The 14,548-nt window shown below is 58.5% G+C and overlaps 6 protein-coding genes across 6 annotated transcripts; 3 read left to right on the forward strand and 3 right to left on the reverse strand.

The window, feature by feature from the left end:
• Positions 1–60: 60 nt before the first annotated feature.
• On the forward strand, positions 61–1,548 carry SPBR_07186 (uncharacterized protein; the record flags this gene model as incomplete). The annotated part of the gene is made up of 1 exon (XM_040765440.1): positions 61–1,548. The coding sequence occupies one exon, from the start codon at positions 61–63 to the stop codon at positions 1,546–1,548; it is 1,488 nt and encodes a 495-aa protein (XP_040617558.1).
• Positions 1,549–1,721: 173 nt separating this feature from the next.
• SPBR_06628 (phospholipase A2) lies at positions 1,722–4,352 on the reverse strand (the record flags this gene model as incomplete). The annotated part of the gene is made up of 1 exon (XM_040764884.1): positions 1,722–4,352. The coding sequence occupies one exon, from the start codon at positions 4,350–4,352 to the stop codon at positions 1,722–1,724; it is 2,631 nt and encodes an 876-aa protein (XP_040617559.1).
• Positions 4,353–5,073: 721 nt separating this feature from the next.
• SPBR_07592 (oxidoreductase) lies at positions 5,074–6,074 on the reverse strand (the record flags this gene model as incomplete). Its single annotated transcript, XM_040765846.1, has 2 exons — positions 5,074–5,961; positions 6,030–6,074. The coding sequence occupies 2 exons, from the start codon at positions 6,072–6,074 to the stop codon at positions 5,074–5,076; spliced, it is 933 nt and encodes a 310-aa protein (XP_040617560.1).
• A 1,248-nt stretch (positions 6,075–7,322) lies between these two features.
• SPBR_06703 (amino-acid N-acetyltransferase) lies at positions 7,323–9,699 on the forward strand (the record flags this gene model as incomplete). The annotated part of the gene is made up of 3 exons (XM_040764959.1): positions 7,323–7,367; positions 7,445–7,654; positions 7,795–9,699. 3 exons carry the CDS (start codon positions 7,323–7,325, stop codon positions 9,697–9,699), a joined length of 2,160 nt encoding a protein of 719 aa, XP_040617561.1.
• A 2,887-nt stretch (positions 9,700–12,586) lies between these two features.
• SPBR_07675 (transcription initiation factor TFIID subunit 9B) lies at positions 12,587–13,486 on the forward strand (the record flags this gene model as incomplete). The annotated part of the gene is made up of 1 exon (XM_040765929.1): positions 12,587–13,486. One exon carries the CDS (start codon positions 12,587–12,589, stop codon positions 13,484–13,486), a length of 900 nt encoding a protein of 299 aa, XP_040617562.1.
• A 346-nt stretch (positions 13,487–13,832) lies between these two features.
• On the reverse strand, positions 13,833–14,072 carry SPBR_08037 (uncharacterized protein; the record flags this gene model as incomplete). The annotated part of the gene is made up of 1 exon (XM_040766286.1): positions 13,833–14,072. One exon carries the CDS (start codon positions 14,070–14,072, stop codon positions 13,833–13,835), a length of 240 nt encoding a protein of 79 aa, XP_040617563.1.
• Between the last annotated feature and the right edge of the window lie 476 nt (positions 14,073–14,548).

The raw sequence follows: 14,548 nt of genomic DNA on the forward strand, positions 1-14,548 counted from the left end.
CGCCGTCCATAATTCGCCCTCCGCGCTGAAAGGAGACATCCGACAGCCGGCTTCCACACGATGAAGCGAGTGCGGGTGCAGAGACTCGCAGGGCAATTGCTGCCGCCAGTGGCTGCCCGGCCTCTGCCCTCGTGCGCATTCCACTCTTCCGCCTCGGCCGTGCCACCACGCGCTGCCGGTCCCACGAGCACATCCACCCCCTCGCCGCTATCCACGTCTACCTCCCGCCTCTCCCCCCGCAACCTATCTGCCGCCTCGAGCCGCCCAGCAGCAAGGCAACACTCCACATCCTCCTCTGCCGCCGCCTCCTCCTCATCAGTAGAAAACGCCAGCGGCTTCACATCACCCTATGGCGCCTTTGGCGGCGGCTCGGCCGCTACCTTTATGACCACAGATGCCGCCAGCGAGACGATCACACCCGGGCTCGGCCCCAGCGCCAACCCCCGCTTCCCCGAACTGTCCCCGGACGCTGCCACGGCGCCCGCCTATCCCTCGCCGCTCCCGGCGCGCGCGCGCCAGTCCGCCAAGCTGGCCGCCCTGCACGCGCGTCTGGGCTTGTCGCAGCGCCTGCCGCTCGAGACGCTCGCCCGCGCCCTCGTCGACGCCTCGGCCGACCCCAGCCCGCGCTTCAACAACTCCAACCTCGCCTATCTGGGCACCACGTTGATGCATTACCACGTCAGCGAGTGGCTGCTGGTCAAGTACCCGCGCCTGCCCATGGTCATCCTGTACGGCGCCCTCAAGGCCTTTGCCGGCCCGCAGGCGCTGGCCGACATTGCGCGGCAGTGGGGCATCGAGCAGGCGGCGGCGCCGGGCGCCGAGGTCGACCCGGGCCTGCTGCAGTACTCGCTGCTGGCGGACCGCCACGTCGTGGGCCGGTGGGGCTACGAGCGCAAGGAGGCCCAGAACGTCAAGAAGTACAAGTGGCGCCACGGCATCAGCAGCCGCGTCGTGCTGGACGACGACTTTGGCGACATGGTCCAGCGGGGCCCGGCCGCTGCGGGCGACGTCGTCCCCGCCGACGTCCCCGCCGACTACGACGCGTCGGCGGCCACCCTCGGCGGCAGCATGGACGCCGCCACAAAGACGCGCTTGGCCGACGACGCGCATGCCAACGCCGTGCGCGCCGTCGTCGGCGCCGTCTACGCCCACGGCGGCCGCGAGACGGTGCGCTCGTTTGTGCGCGCCCACGTGCTGTCGCGCCAGCTCCACCTCGAGCGCCTGTTCCGCTTCAAGCTGCCCACGCGCGAGCTGACGTACCTGTGCGCGCGCGAGAACTTTGAGCCGCCGGTCGCGCGGCTCGAGTCCGAGACCGGCCGCCTGTCGCGCACGCCCGTCTTTGTCGTCGGCATCTACAGCGGCGCCGACAAGCTGGGCGAGGGCGCCGGCGCCAGCCTCGACCAGGCGCGCCAAAAGGCCGCGATGAACGCCCTCAAGGCCTGGTACCTCTACAGCCCCGGCGAGAACGTGCGCGTGCCCAGCGACACGCTGCTGGAGGGCGCGCTGCCGTGGGAGCCGGCCTACATTGACATTGGCGAGATTTTGTAGGGGGAGGGGCCATGGAGACGGTGTGCTGTATAAACATGACAACGTAAAGATGCAAAAAGGAAAAGGAGCATACACCATCTATTCATCTGTACTATTACCAAAAGACTACTATGAATTACATTACACTACAATTTTTTGCAGTATTGTATTGGCATGCTGTGTCGCCCTCCGGCTTAATTAAAATGGTTGCCCTCCTGCTTGACCAGCCGCCGCAGCCGCTCCTTCTTGTGCCGCTCCTCGGCCGCCAGCCGCATCTGCTTCTTGCGCTCGTAGACGGCCCGCACGGTCGCCCGGATCTGGTCCGCGCCCTCGTTGAAATTGGCCCGGGCCAGCGCCACCGCCTTGTCCACCTCCTCGGGCTGGTACACAAAGTTCCACGTGCTCATGAAATCGCTCGTCGCCGGGTCGACGCCCGGTACCTTGGCCTCGTTGGCCAGGTACGGCAAGTACACGAGCGTCAGGCCCGCATCGGGCGCAGTCAGCCGCCACTGCGTCGACTCGTCAATGGGCGGTGCCATTTCGACCTGTTTCGTGCGTTTTTTGTCTTTCTTGCCGCCGCTCTGCGCCGCCTCGGTCTCGGCCGCCTCTTGCGCCGTGGACACCTTCTCTGCCGTCGAGCCCACCCACACCGTGCAGTAGCCGAGCTCCTTGGCCGCCACCTTGGCATTCTCGGCTTCACGTGAGCCCTGTTTGCCATTGGCACCACCCATCCTCTTGTCCTTCTTCGTCGTCGTCGTCGTCGTTGAGCCGGCTTCGTTTTGCCGTTGGTGCGCGGCCTGGTCGGCTTTGGCCTGTTCAATCTTATCGTCCGGTGTCGCTTCGGCGCTCGCGCCCGCATCCTTGAGCTGCTGCGCCGTCTTCTCCGGCGGGTCGTCGGCCGGCGGCCAGCCCACGCCCACCGGCCAGCCCTTGATACCGCGACGCCGGGCATAGCCGTCCGCGACGCACAGCCAGTTGTCCTTGCGGATGTCGGCCGACGCGTCAAAGACGACCACCACCTCGACACCGCGGCCGGGCCGCAGGAACGGGTACAGCGGCAGGTTGTTGGACATGCCGGCGTCCATGAGCTGGATGTGCTTGCGCGCAAACAGGCCGGGCGGCACCGTCGCGGGCAGCTGGTTGGGGTGCATGCCATACACGGGGTTGGGCAGCGTGGCCGGCTCGATCGGGTGCACCTTGCTCAAGTCGTCGTTGCGACCCCAGATCATCTCGTCGAGGCCCGACATGCCGCTGATGCTCTGGACGATGGGGCGGATTTCTTTGTAGTAGTGACTGAGCGTGGCGCAGAAGGCGCTGCCAAAGATGCCCAACATCAGCGGCGTGCGCACCTCGGGCAGGTGGTAGGCGCCCTGGCCGTTGGGCGCCGCCAGCGGCACGTCCCTGCCGCGGTGAAAGGTGCGGCCCATGGCCCACGTGGGGATGCCGGCCGAAAACTCTTCGCAGAAGAACTCGTAGGGCGTGATCTCAAACCACTGGAACCAGGCCTCTTTCTTGGCGTCGTTGCCCGACGCCGACTGGCCCACCGCGCCGTCCTTGATGCCGTCGTCGTCCTCGAGCCCGGGGATCTCGTGGCGCACGGCCGTGTAGATGGGCATCGGGTTCTGGCCCCGCGTCAGGTGCCGCCGCTGGCTCGAGATCTTGTAGTCGAGCGCGCTCACGTCCAGCTCGCCACGCGGCACCAGCAGGCGCGCAGCCAGCAGCGTGCCGTAGACGTCGACCAGCCCAAACTTGGTCGTCGGGTCGGCCTTGTAGCGCTCGACGGCCCCGCTCAGCAGGTACTTGTTCGTGGGCGCGCTCGTCAGCAGCGCAAACAGCTCCGGCGGGTGCGCAATGTGCACGCCCAGGCGGGCCTTGAGGTGGTCGGCCACGCGGCCAAAGTCCTGGTGCGTAAACGACGAAAAATACAGCGTCTGCATCCAGCAGGAGCCGCTGACGCCGGCCATGTAAGTCACGCAGTCAAACAGCCCGGCCTTTTCGGCCGCCATCAGCGAGCCCGTGCCGGCTACGAGCGCGCGCAGCCCGCCGCCCGACCCGCACAGCGCAATCACGGGCACGTCGTCGGGGTGCACGTCGTCGGCAGGGAGGTCGAGGTACTTGGCGAGGGCGGTCGCCGTCACGGGCTTGCGGTGCCGGCGAAAGGCCTTTTCGTCGCGGCACAGGTCGTCCGCCACGCGCACGCGGGCGCCGAACTGGACTTCGGGGTGGACGGTCGGGTCACGGGCCTCGCGCCAAATCTCGTCGGACAGGGATCCAGGCACGGCGTCGAGTTCGCGCTGCAGCTTGCGCACGAAGCCAGGGACCATCTTGGACCACTCGGGCAGGATGAAGCCTGTGATGCGGTCGGGGATGGCGCTCCAGTCGACATTGGCGACGTCACGGAACCACGTGCCAACGGCAGATATGGTGCTGCCCTCCTTGTCCTTTTGCATGTCGCTCTCGCTCTCGGCCGGAAGAAGACTCGCGTCGTCGTCATCCTTCCCGTTTTGCGCCCACGACGGCTGTGTCTCTTTCGTCGTTCGCCGACGTTCTAGGGCCGGAGCAGCGTCAAGGCGCATGTGCTGGTCGCGCGGTGCGAGAGAGAAGACGAGGAGACTACCAATGGCCAGCAGTGAGGCGGCAGTGGTGGCTGTTGTTCTGACTGCGCTGCTTGTCTTTGACGGCCCGCCGAGAGACGATGCAAAGCGACGGGCGTGAATTGGGAGGCGGTGCGCAGCCATCGCTGCCCGTGGCCGAGGCGATCTTGCACCGCCGTGCGCCCGAGCGGCCGTGCAGCTGTGCCGGAGCGCCTGTCGTCGTGACGACATGGTGGCGGAGGTGGTCGAGGTCGTTGAGGCCTTCAGCTTGCAGCTGTTGGGTGCTCTGCGTAAGTCTTACGCTGCCAATGCCGTGGTGCTATCTATATCCAGACCCCGAACCGCGACGCGCCGAGGCAAGGGAGAAACAATAGCGCGGATACACGAGTCAATTAGGCTGCGTCATAGTTGGCGAAGCAGATCGAGGAGCCGTAGATCAGAGGGAAAAGTTTGAGATAAAAAACGACAGCAAAAGAGGCGAATCCTGCTTGGTGTGGCCTGGCCAGAATCTGTGTAGCTCCTTCCCTCGTGCAACAAGAAACTGCAAAGGCAGGCGCAAAAGCTTGGCCTTATCCTTGTGTGTTAGTGGGCGCAGGTGCGACCCGCACTGGTTTGGCCCTGAGCAGCACCCGCATTGGGACGCGATCTACGCCGACGACTGCAGGCAAGAGCAACAGGTAAGACTCTGTGCTGAGTGGGGACGACCATCGCGGCTTTTTTCCTTTTCCCATGTGAATCTCGATCAAACCCCAAGGAAATATTTCGTACGCCGAAGACCGCACAGAACCGCACTGCTGATGTGCATATCTGTTTCTTTCTACACTTTATAGTTCCCGGGAAAATAAAACTTAATTTCGCTTCCAGGTTGTTTTCTGCAAGTGCTCATCGTCACATCTGCTAAGCGCCCCATTCGTGCCCTTCTTCGCATCCTGTCGGCACACACCCTTCACTTCTACTTCAGGTTCTCGTAGGGCAGGCCAGACTCCTGGCGCACGGCGCCGTAGATGCCCGCCACGTCGCCCGTCTCGCCGTCGTGCGCCTTGACCTCCACCAGGTGCGCGTCGGCCGTCCGCGCGTTCTGCAGCGTCACGCCCACCTTCTCGCCCAGCCTCAGCGCGTAGCCAATGTCCTTGCGCGCCAGGTCGACGGCAAACAGCGGCCGCTCCATCGTGTAGTACTGCCCCGACATCATGCGCTCCGAGTAGGCCACGTAGGAGCCCGGGAAGATGGCCTGCATCAGCTGGTGCATTGCGCCCGTGCCCAGCCCCGTCTTCTCGGCCAGCACGTGGCCCTCGGCCAGCTGCTCGACCATGTTGAGGATAAACGTGTTGCCAATGACTTTGAGGAGTGCCGCGTGCGACACGGGCGCGTCCTTGAGCAGGATGTCGTGGCGCGAGGTGACGCCCTTGAACAGAAACTGGGCGCGGTCGACGGCCGCAGCTGCGCCGGACAGCACGCCGACGAGAGCGCCCGATTCGGCCATGGCGGGGGCGCCAAAGACGGGCGCGGCCAAGAACAGAGCACCGCGCTTCTCGACCTTGGCGGCGAGGCGCTCGGTGGTGTCCGGGTGGATGGTGGCGCTCTGGATGAACAGCTTATCCTCGAGGTTGGCGTCGGACGACAGCACCTCGTCAAAGACGCTCTCCACGATGGCATCGGCGGAGAGCATCGTCCACACAATGTCCGCCTCTTTCGCGCCGGCGACCACGCTGTCGGCAATGGTCACCTTGCCCGGCGCGGCGAGCTCCTCGACCAGCGCCGTCGACCGGTCTTTGCTCCGGTTGTAGACGACGAGGGGCTTATCGAGGTTGGCCTTTTGCACAACGTTCTTGCACATGGCCTGGGCAGTGTTAGTGGATACAGCGGATGGTCGACGCATCTGCAAAAGGCGAGCCGAATACTACTTACGGAGCCCATGTTTCCAAGACCGACGAAAAAGACCGAGGGTGCCATTGTAGCCAGGATGTACGAGTGTATTGCGTTGCGTGTTTGTTTTGATGCTGTATGGTCTTTTCTTTAAAGTGTGTTGTTGGCGCCAGTCGATGTCTTAAATATTGTTGAAACCGGTCGGTGACGACTCTCCTCGCGGCTACTCGGCATCTCGCCAAATTCGGGGTAGCATCGCACTTGAACTACACAACTCGAGCTTGCCGACCAGTAGCTCCAATTTGCTGTGCGTTTGAAGTTGATCCTCAGATCGGCGAAAAGACATGACGAATTACATCGTACAGATGTCTACCGGCCTTGAGCACTCGTCCGCCTACATGATCCGAGGCATCCGCCCGGCCCCGGTCGTGAGAGACACTGGCAATACCCCCAGTCAATAACGACAGGATTGGCAGAGGAAGCGAGATAGCTATACGACGGTTGCAGGCGTAAGAAAGCACGCCCTTCCCAAGTTCTTTGTGGACGGGAGAACTAGGAACCGTCACCGTATCAGGCTCGAACGCGATACTTCGTATGCTTCGTAAATGTCCGGTTCTCTTTCATGCAAATTCCTTGGTCACTTACGTAAAGATCGGCAGAATATGTTATCCTTCCGCGTTGCTAACCAAACCAAAGTGGTAAGAGACGGAGGGACAGAAACAAAGACGTAAAATAGAGAACCGTCATAAGCAAGGTAGCACTCCTGCATGTCGAAGTAAAGCTGCGAAATATATAACGATGGCATCTCCAGTTCGAGGTAGAGATAGATTAGAAATTGACAAGACTTGGGCTATGCCCCTTTACGGTAATAATCGTAGAGCTTGACGTGCATTGCTCTTTCCTACCTGCACAGGTAGTGTACACTTTAGGAAAGATATCAATCACCAAGTGCCTTCCATTCAATTCAATTGAGGAAAGCACGACCGACGCAGCAAATGGGCGGGGTCCTGATGCCCTGTCTGGTTCCCCACAATTTGGAGCAGGCACGGAGATACCCTCGGGCATGAGTTGGAGAGCTCCTTCCCCTCTGGAGTATTGCACGATGGACGTCAGTGAGGGGCGGCTTTATCTTATCGTGCGCCCTTTCCAGTAGGCGCTTTGAGTCACCGGTTACCGCCATTTTTAACGTCAGGCGTGGAATTGAAAGCGATCCACGTTCAGAATATCTCCCCGTCACTTGATATATATGCGGTCTTATTTCTCACGACTCCCACACTCTCGCTCTCCCATCGTGCTCCCGTATACGATGCGTTTATGAGACTCGCCAAGGGCGCCATGGTTTTGCGAGCTGCCGTATGGAAACAGGCCGTTTTTGCCCCGGTACGACGTCCTCTTGGGCCCCGATGCCAATTGGCCGGGATTGTGCGCCTTGGCCAGACAGTGTCTAACTCGACCAGATTCGTACCAAAAAGACATGGACGCGGTGGAAGGGCTCTGCCGCGGGGCCGGCTGCTTCGGCGCCTAAGCAGCCCGGAAACAACAGCCGGCAGTCGACCACAGGGTCCGTGTCCTCGTCTTCTTCCTCGTCTGCGGAGAAGAAAGTCGACCTGACGTCGCTTTACACCTCAATATCCCGCAATGAGAAGCACAAGAAGTCCCAAGAAAGGGTAAGTACCTTCCCTTCTTCCCTTTCTGACTCACTAAACGGTCCATGTCTGACATGGGCTGGTCTCCTGGTGTTTAGGACTTCCTCGTCTCTGTCCTCTCCTCGTCTCCGACAAAACGTGACACGAAAAAATACCTCCAGACGTTTGGCAACGGCACGTCCAAGGGTGCGCCTAAGAGCGCGGCCGGCGAATTCCAGAAAACCAAGCAAGATGTACCAACGCAAGCAAACCCACAGGCACCGGTACCCGATGGCGCATACTACGCCGCCGACAACATCCGGGCCGTCAGCCAGAGCCCGCAGTTCGTCCAGGGCCCCGGCAGCGAGAGAGTGAAACTGCCCATGGACGACCAGCCGCACGTCGCTATTGTCAAGCTCCAAGACGCCGACACCATCGACGACGTGACGCTCGAGGGACTGGCCAAGACGTTTGTTCAGCTGCGTGCGCTGGGTCTCGTCAGTGTTATTGTCGTTGGCCGCACACAGCCGACCAGCGGCGATGGACCCGGCTGGTTCGACTACGTGACCCACACAACACTGCGTGTTGCCGCGGCCATTGACAAGTACAACGAACCCGTCACATCCCTCGTCGACTCGGCCGTCGGTCTCGGCGACAGCAAACCAGCCCAACGCGACCAGCACGCTCGGCTCAGCGGATCGGCTTTCACGCCCGGGCAGGTTTACATTGATGGCGAAGAGAATCTTTTACGGCCCCTGCGAAAGGGCGACATTGTCGTTATCCCGCCGTACGCCTTCTCGACGACCAAGTCGGAAGCGAAGCTGGTCAACACAGACGACATTGTTCTGGCTTTGACGCGGTACTTTGCCGGCATGCAGCAACAGACCGACATTGATTCTTCAGAAGCAACAACAAAACAGAGTGGACGAACGGGCGCCATTGCATCGGTCGACCGCGTCATCGTGATCGACCCCATTGGCGGAACCCCGACAGCACTGCGGCCCAACGGTGCACACGTCTTCCTCAACCTCGAGGAAGAGTACCGGTCGGCTAAGAAGGCGGTCGATGTCATGGCCGACAAGTCGATGCTCAAGGTAGCAGACGGACAATCCCTCCACGTGGTCAGCGAGGGCCACAAGGCCAACCTGGACATTGTGCGCAACACGCTGGCCCTGCTGCCCTCGTCATCGTCTGCGCTGCTGACCACGCCGGCCGAAGCGGCCAACCTTGTTTCGCACGAGCGCAGCGCTGCCGACGACGCGGACGACGTGTTTGGCTACGTGGGCAGCGTTGGCACCCGCCGCAGCCAGAATCCGCTCATTCACAACCTCTTGACCGACCGGCCAGTCTACTCGTCGTCGCTGCCGATTGGCCGCATCAAGCCACGGCCGAAGCGGAGCGCGACCACCATCACCACCTCGGCTACCGACGAGCCGCCCATGTCGCAGACAACCCTCCTCAAGAGGGGTATGCCCTTGACCATCTACCCAGACCCGTACAAAGCGCCCTGGACGCCGCCACAGCCGGGTGCGCCCCGCCTCCACCTCACCGACACCTGCATCGACCTGCCCCGCCTCGTCCACCTCATCGAAGACTCGTTCAACCGCAAGCTCGACGTCCAGGACTACCTGAGCAGGGTCGAAAACTCCTTGGCCGGTGTCATCATTGCCGGCGAGTACGAGGGCGGCGCCATCCTGACGTGGGAGCGCCCCGCCGGGCTCGACGAAGAGACGGCCTACCGCACCGGCCGCCTCGTGCCGTACCTCGACAAATTTGCAGTGCTCAAAAAGAGCCAGGGCGCCGGCGGCGTGGCCGACATTGTCTTTACGGCCATGGTGCGCGACTGCTTCCCCGAGGGCGTGTGCTGGCGCAGCCGCAAGGACAACCCGGTGAACCGCTGGTACTTTGAGCGGTCGCGGGGAACGTGGAAGCTGGGCGGTGTGAACTGGACCATGTTCTGGACGACGCCCTGGGGGGCGCCATCGGTTGTGACGGCGGGCGTCGACGATCAGCGTATCTGGGACTATGCGAGCGTGTGTCGGGGTGTAGAGCCGTCGTGGGCGGACCAGAAGCACATTTTGGATTAGAGCAGCTTGAAACGGCAAGGACTCCATTTATGGCATTGCATTGAAAAGCGTCGATTTTTAATTATTTAGAAAACATGTAAACAATTCATCTAAGTAGAAAGGACGGCAAGTTCACATCCCATCTCGCAGGTCTCGATCTCCTATGTAAATTCCAATGCCCATCAAGTTAAGCAGCACGCATATCTCGAATTCGAAACATCACACCAATTTGTCCACCTGGTTCGCGAAAGCAGAGTCAACGAGACTCTAGATCCAATTTGCCGCACACAAAGGGCCATCGACATATCCGTCTACCGCAAAAAGTAAACTCTGTAACTCAACTGAAGGATTCACAGCTTCTACTTCAAACACGGCACTACCATGACAGGCAGCACACTCCTCAAGTCGCGCGTTACGGATTTCTCAGCATTCACTCATCGTTCTCGACCTACCAGAGAGCTCTCCCGCCGCTTCTGCGTGAATGGCTCCATGACAAATGTCTTTCACGTCCACCGCTGGTCATTTTAAGTGGGACCGGCAATTTTTCGTCCCGGGGATTCTGCCCTGCCACTTTTTGCACCCAAAATTTGGCGCCGTGCACCACGAACTACTACATCGTGACTTCCTAATCGGGACATACATCAACAACCTCACCATCGCTCCTTCCCTTCCGCACGCCACAACGATCGCACCTGCCTTCTACACCCAACTACCCTTCACACGCACGGCACAACAAAAGGAAGGCGGTGGAAGCTGTCAGAAAGTGTGCAAAAATGGGCAGAATTTTTTTTGCAGGCTCGCATGGACCACTTTGGGCCACCCAGATTCTGGTATAAAAGGCGGCCTTTTCGCCCACTTTGAGAAATTTCTTCTTCTCTCTTCCTTCTTCATACCAAGTCTTCTCTCCAACAGACATTTGTGCCAACAGTCTATCTCTCTCTGGCCTCTTCGCAGTCATTTGCCTTTGCCTCTTCCTCCTCTACTTCTTCTTCTACTTCTACTCAATACTTCTACTCAATACTTCTTCTCTCTTCATCTCTACCTCTACTCAACTTCAATCGACTCTTCTTCATCTCATATCCAGCAACCACTTCTCCTACAACAAAATGCATCAACAGTCTATATCCAAGAGACCTCAATCAAGAACATGGTCACGCTCCATCCCATACCCAAGAAGAATGCACAAGGCATCAACACACACGAACACTTGACCAAGGCAAGTCCACTACACTAACATTCAATCACATCTTCTCTTGTTCCATTCCTAACATTTCTTTTTCCAGGTCACCACTTCACCACACTTGCGCGCTGCGCACACTCTCGACAACCCCCCCCCCCCCCCCCCCACCAAAAGGCAGCGCCTATCAAATCCTGTACCAAGTCTCAAGTCTTGTCAACTTTATACTCCTGTCTCTCTCCTTCTGCCTTCCCTTCTTCTCCTGTCTGTCTTCTTCTCTACTACTCATGGGCTACATCTGGCGCTGCCTCCTTATCCTTGACCAACCCGACTCCTTCTTGTATCACTTCTACTTCATGTATCCTCTTCTTATTCTTCAAGCACCGTCGTCCTTCAAACAAGTTGTTTGGAGTGAACGAAGCAGCCAAAGCAAGGTCTTTGAGCTTCGCAGATCAGGATCTAGTGATCCCATCAGGCGCAGCAGTCTACGCCTCGATCCTTCCACTTCTTCCGACTTCCGACTCTCGACTTTCGCTGCCTTTTCAACGTTTTCGATTTCCAACCTGTCTCTTCCTCTCCTGTCTTGTCTTGAGCCGTCTTCAACTGCAAAGTAAGTTCGCATCTCTTCTCTCTCTTCAGTTTGAAAAACATTTCCTCTAACTGGTTCAGCTTTCTACAGACTCGTATTGCTGCTTCTTCCACAGACACATCTGTCCAACACTTTTCGACCTGCTGCCTCGACAAAAACACCACACCAAAAAAAGCCAAAAAACCCACAAAAAAACAAACACAAAACTACGACACAAACAAACACATCAAACAAAAACCCGAGCAGCTTCGACACCCAACAAACAACACCTCATTTGACATACAGCGCGAGCAAAGCAACAAGCAGAATACCTCAAACAACTTCCACTTTTCGGCTTCACACCACAGACAATGGAGAGGGGAGATGGGAATTTTCACTGGGCACACTGGGCTGGGATTTCTTCTGGGATTTTATCATTTTCATCACTGGGCATGTACTTTCTTCTTCATGGGCATTTCGGGCGCTGGGAAAGACATACAAAATAAAAACAGACTACAAACAAATCAATTTTCTCACCACAATTTTATTTTATCGTCTTCCTCTGTGACTTTCAAGATTTCAATTTAATAATTTTTGTGCGTTTACCATCAAAGGACAGCTTGTAGACATGCCGTACTGGTCGATGCCCTGCTGTTCTCGATGTAAGTGACGAAGTTATGTAAGCCATCACGTGATTTTCCCAATAGCTTCTGGGCGATACGACATCTGCGCGCCGCGCGACCTGCCTCCAATTCAATGATGCGACCACGACAACCTCACCAGCCGGCAACCGAAAGAACATATTTCGCAGTGTCCATCGCCTTTGCGGAAATCGGTACGCTTCACGTACGGCACAGTTTCTTTTCATTGCGGTCCCCCGACGACGCCTGACAACTCTGTAGCCTTCTGCGTACACAACTTCAATTCAACTGTCACGAGCACACCTGCAAAGCACCCCAGTATCCAACACCCGGTGCCGGACTACGGACTTCCCGTTAAGGCCAGCTGCCAGGTACCTTTACACTGGGTTGGCAAGTTTTGCCCGCTGCGACAGTGGCCTGACCGACGCCCTACTTGACAAGCTTTCCTAGCACAGCGCTGCAACCTCAACGATTTCTCAGTCTCTCGCTTCCTCGCTCCCCGCCCTTCACATACACAATACAATGGCGTCCGTCCAGACAAACGGCGTCGCGCCAACGGTCTCCACAAACGGCGCCGGTGCACAAGACAACCAGAACACACAGACGGCTTCTGCCACGTCACAACAGCCATCCACCCAGACCGGGTCGCAACAGCCAACACAAGGCCCCGCCACGGCAGCGCCGAATGCTGCCGCTTCCTCTTCACAATCCCAACCACAAACGTCACAACCCGCACCAAAGCCCCGCGATTCTCGCACCATGGAGCTGCTTTTGACCGCCCAGGGTGTCACCGCCTACGAGGCCCGCGTGCCCCAGCTCCTCCTCGACTTTGCCTACCGCCACACCTCGTCTGTCTTGTCGGACGCCATCCACCTCAGCGCCGATCCCTACACCTCCCACGCGGGATCCAAACCCAGCGCCGCCAGCGGTGCGGCCGCCATGGCCCCCGCCGGCGGTGACGCCTCCGTCAGCGCCAATGCCGTCCAGCTCGCCATCGCCAGCCGCCTCGCGTTCCAGTTCCGCGGCGGTGCCGGTGGCGCGTCGGCGGGTGGCGGCGCCAGCAAGGAGTGGCTGCTCGAGCTGGCGCGCGAGCGCAACAAGGTGGCGCTCCCGCGCGTGGGCGCCGTCGAGTGGGGCGCGCGGCTGCCGAGCGAGCGGTTCGTGCTGTCGGGCGTGAGCTGGGGTCTGCGGGACTCGTGGGCACCAGGTGCGGCGGCGGGCGACGATGACGACGACGACGACGAGGATCTGCGGCCGGAGGCGCTGGGATCGTCCAAAACGGGCAAGGAGGGCGATGGCGACGTGACGATGACGGACGGTGCCGCAGAGGACGTGGGCGGCGACGGCGTGGAGGGCGGCACGATGGACGACGTGTTTGCCGACGACGGCATGATGGAGGACGAGGACATGGGGATGGAGTAAGAAAGAAGCGCGAGAGACAAGAAAATAAAAGGAGGGTGAGGGACTTGGAATTCTGTTTTATCTCCGCGCGGCTGGTTCCTGTCTTTTGTGCGGTCCGCCAAGTCTACGGGCGAGACCTTTGCTAAGGCGTTAAGATATCACATCGTACCTTGTTTTCGCGATACGATAGAATTCACCAAACAGGATGAGTTTGATAGTAATGAAAAATGAGTAGACTAAACGTGAGGTCACAGTATGCGAATTAGGAGAGTATTTTTAGTAGAGGTGATTGAATTTACGTAGATGCGAGTTACCAACGAAAAAATCGACTCGGTTTTTAGAGCAGATGATGCGGTGCTGTGGCAGCTTACTTGCGCTTCTCGGCATGAGTGCCAACCCATTTCCGCTTCCGCCCCGCTCCCGTCATGTTGTCTATCAGCTCCGGCTTGCGGGAAAAATCGTGCGGCTTCTCCATGGAGAGTTCCTGCCACGGCTCTAGGACGTACGGGTCGAGCTTCTCCAGGTCTGGCATCTCCTTCAGCCACTGGAAGATCCGACGATCCTTGTCCAGGCTCTCCAGGCGCCGGGTTTCGACAAAGTTAGCCATTTTGGTGCCTTGAAGGTTTTTAGGAAGTGGGAACGTACCGTATTGTTCAGAAAAAGCAGGTAGAGTGTTGGAGGAAGAGAGTAGATGATTGTTGGCGGAAAGTTGCTGTTAGAGTGATACTAACAGATGGAAAACACGGAGGCTGCGTATATACAGATATATATATCATTACTTTAGGAGTAACCAATAAGACTCATCTGGCCAGCTTCAGCTATAAAGCTATATTTCGTTGTACTGGTGGACAATGAAAAGTCATTGTCAACGTGTAGACGTGCATTCTTTGTTGTGTCGTGGACTGCTTTGTCCCGTTGTTCATGTAGCTTCAAGCAACACTGCTACGTCTAGTAATGACAAAGAAATCTACAAGCAACATAAACACTGTTCATTACGAGACCAAACTCAGACTTGAAACTAGGAAATGACAAAACGTAAACCAATCTGAACATATCGCTAAGAGCGATACTGGATATACAAAA

Source organism: Sporothrix brasiliensis (assembly GCF_000820605.1).
Source record: "Sporothrix brasiliensis 5110 chromosome Unknown Cont20, whole genome shotgun sequence".
Lineage (NCBI taxonomy): Eukaryota > Fungi > Ascomycota > Sordariomycetes > Ophiostomatales > Ophiostomataceae > Sporothrix > Sporothrix brasiliensis.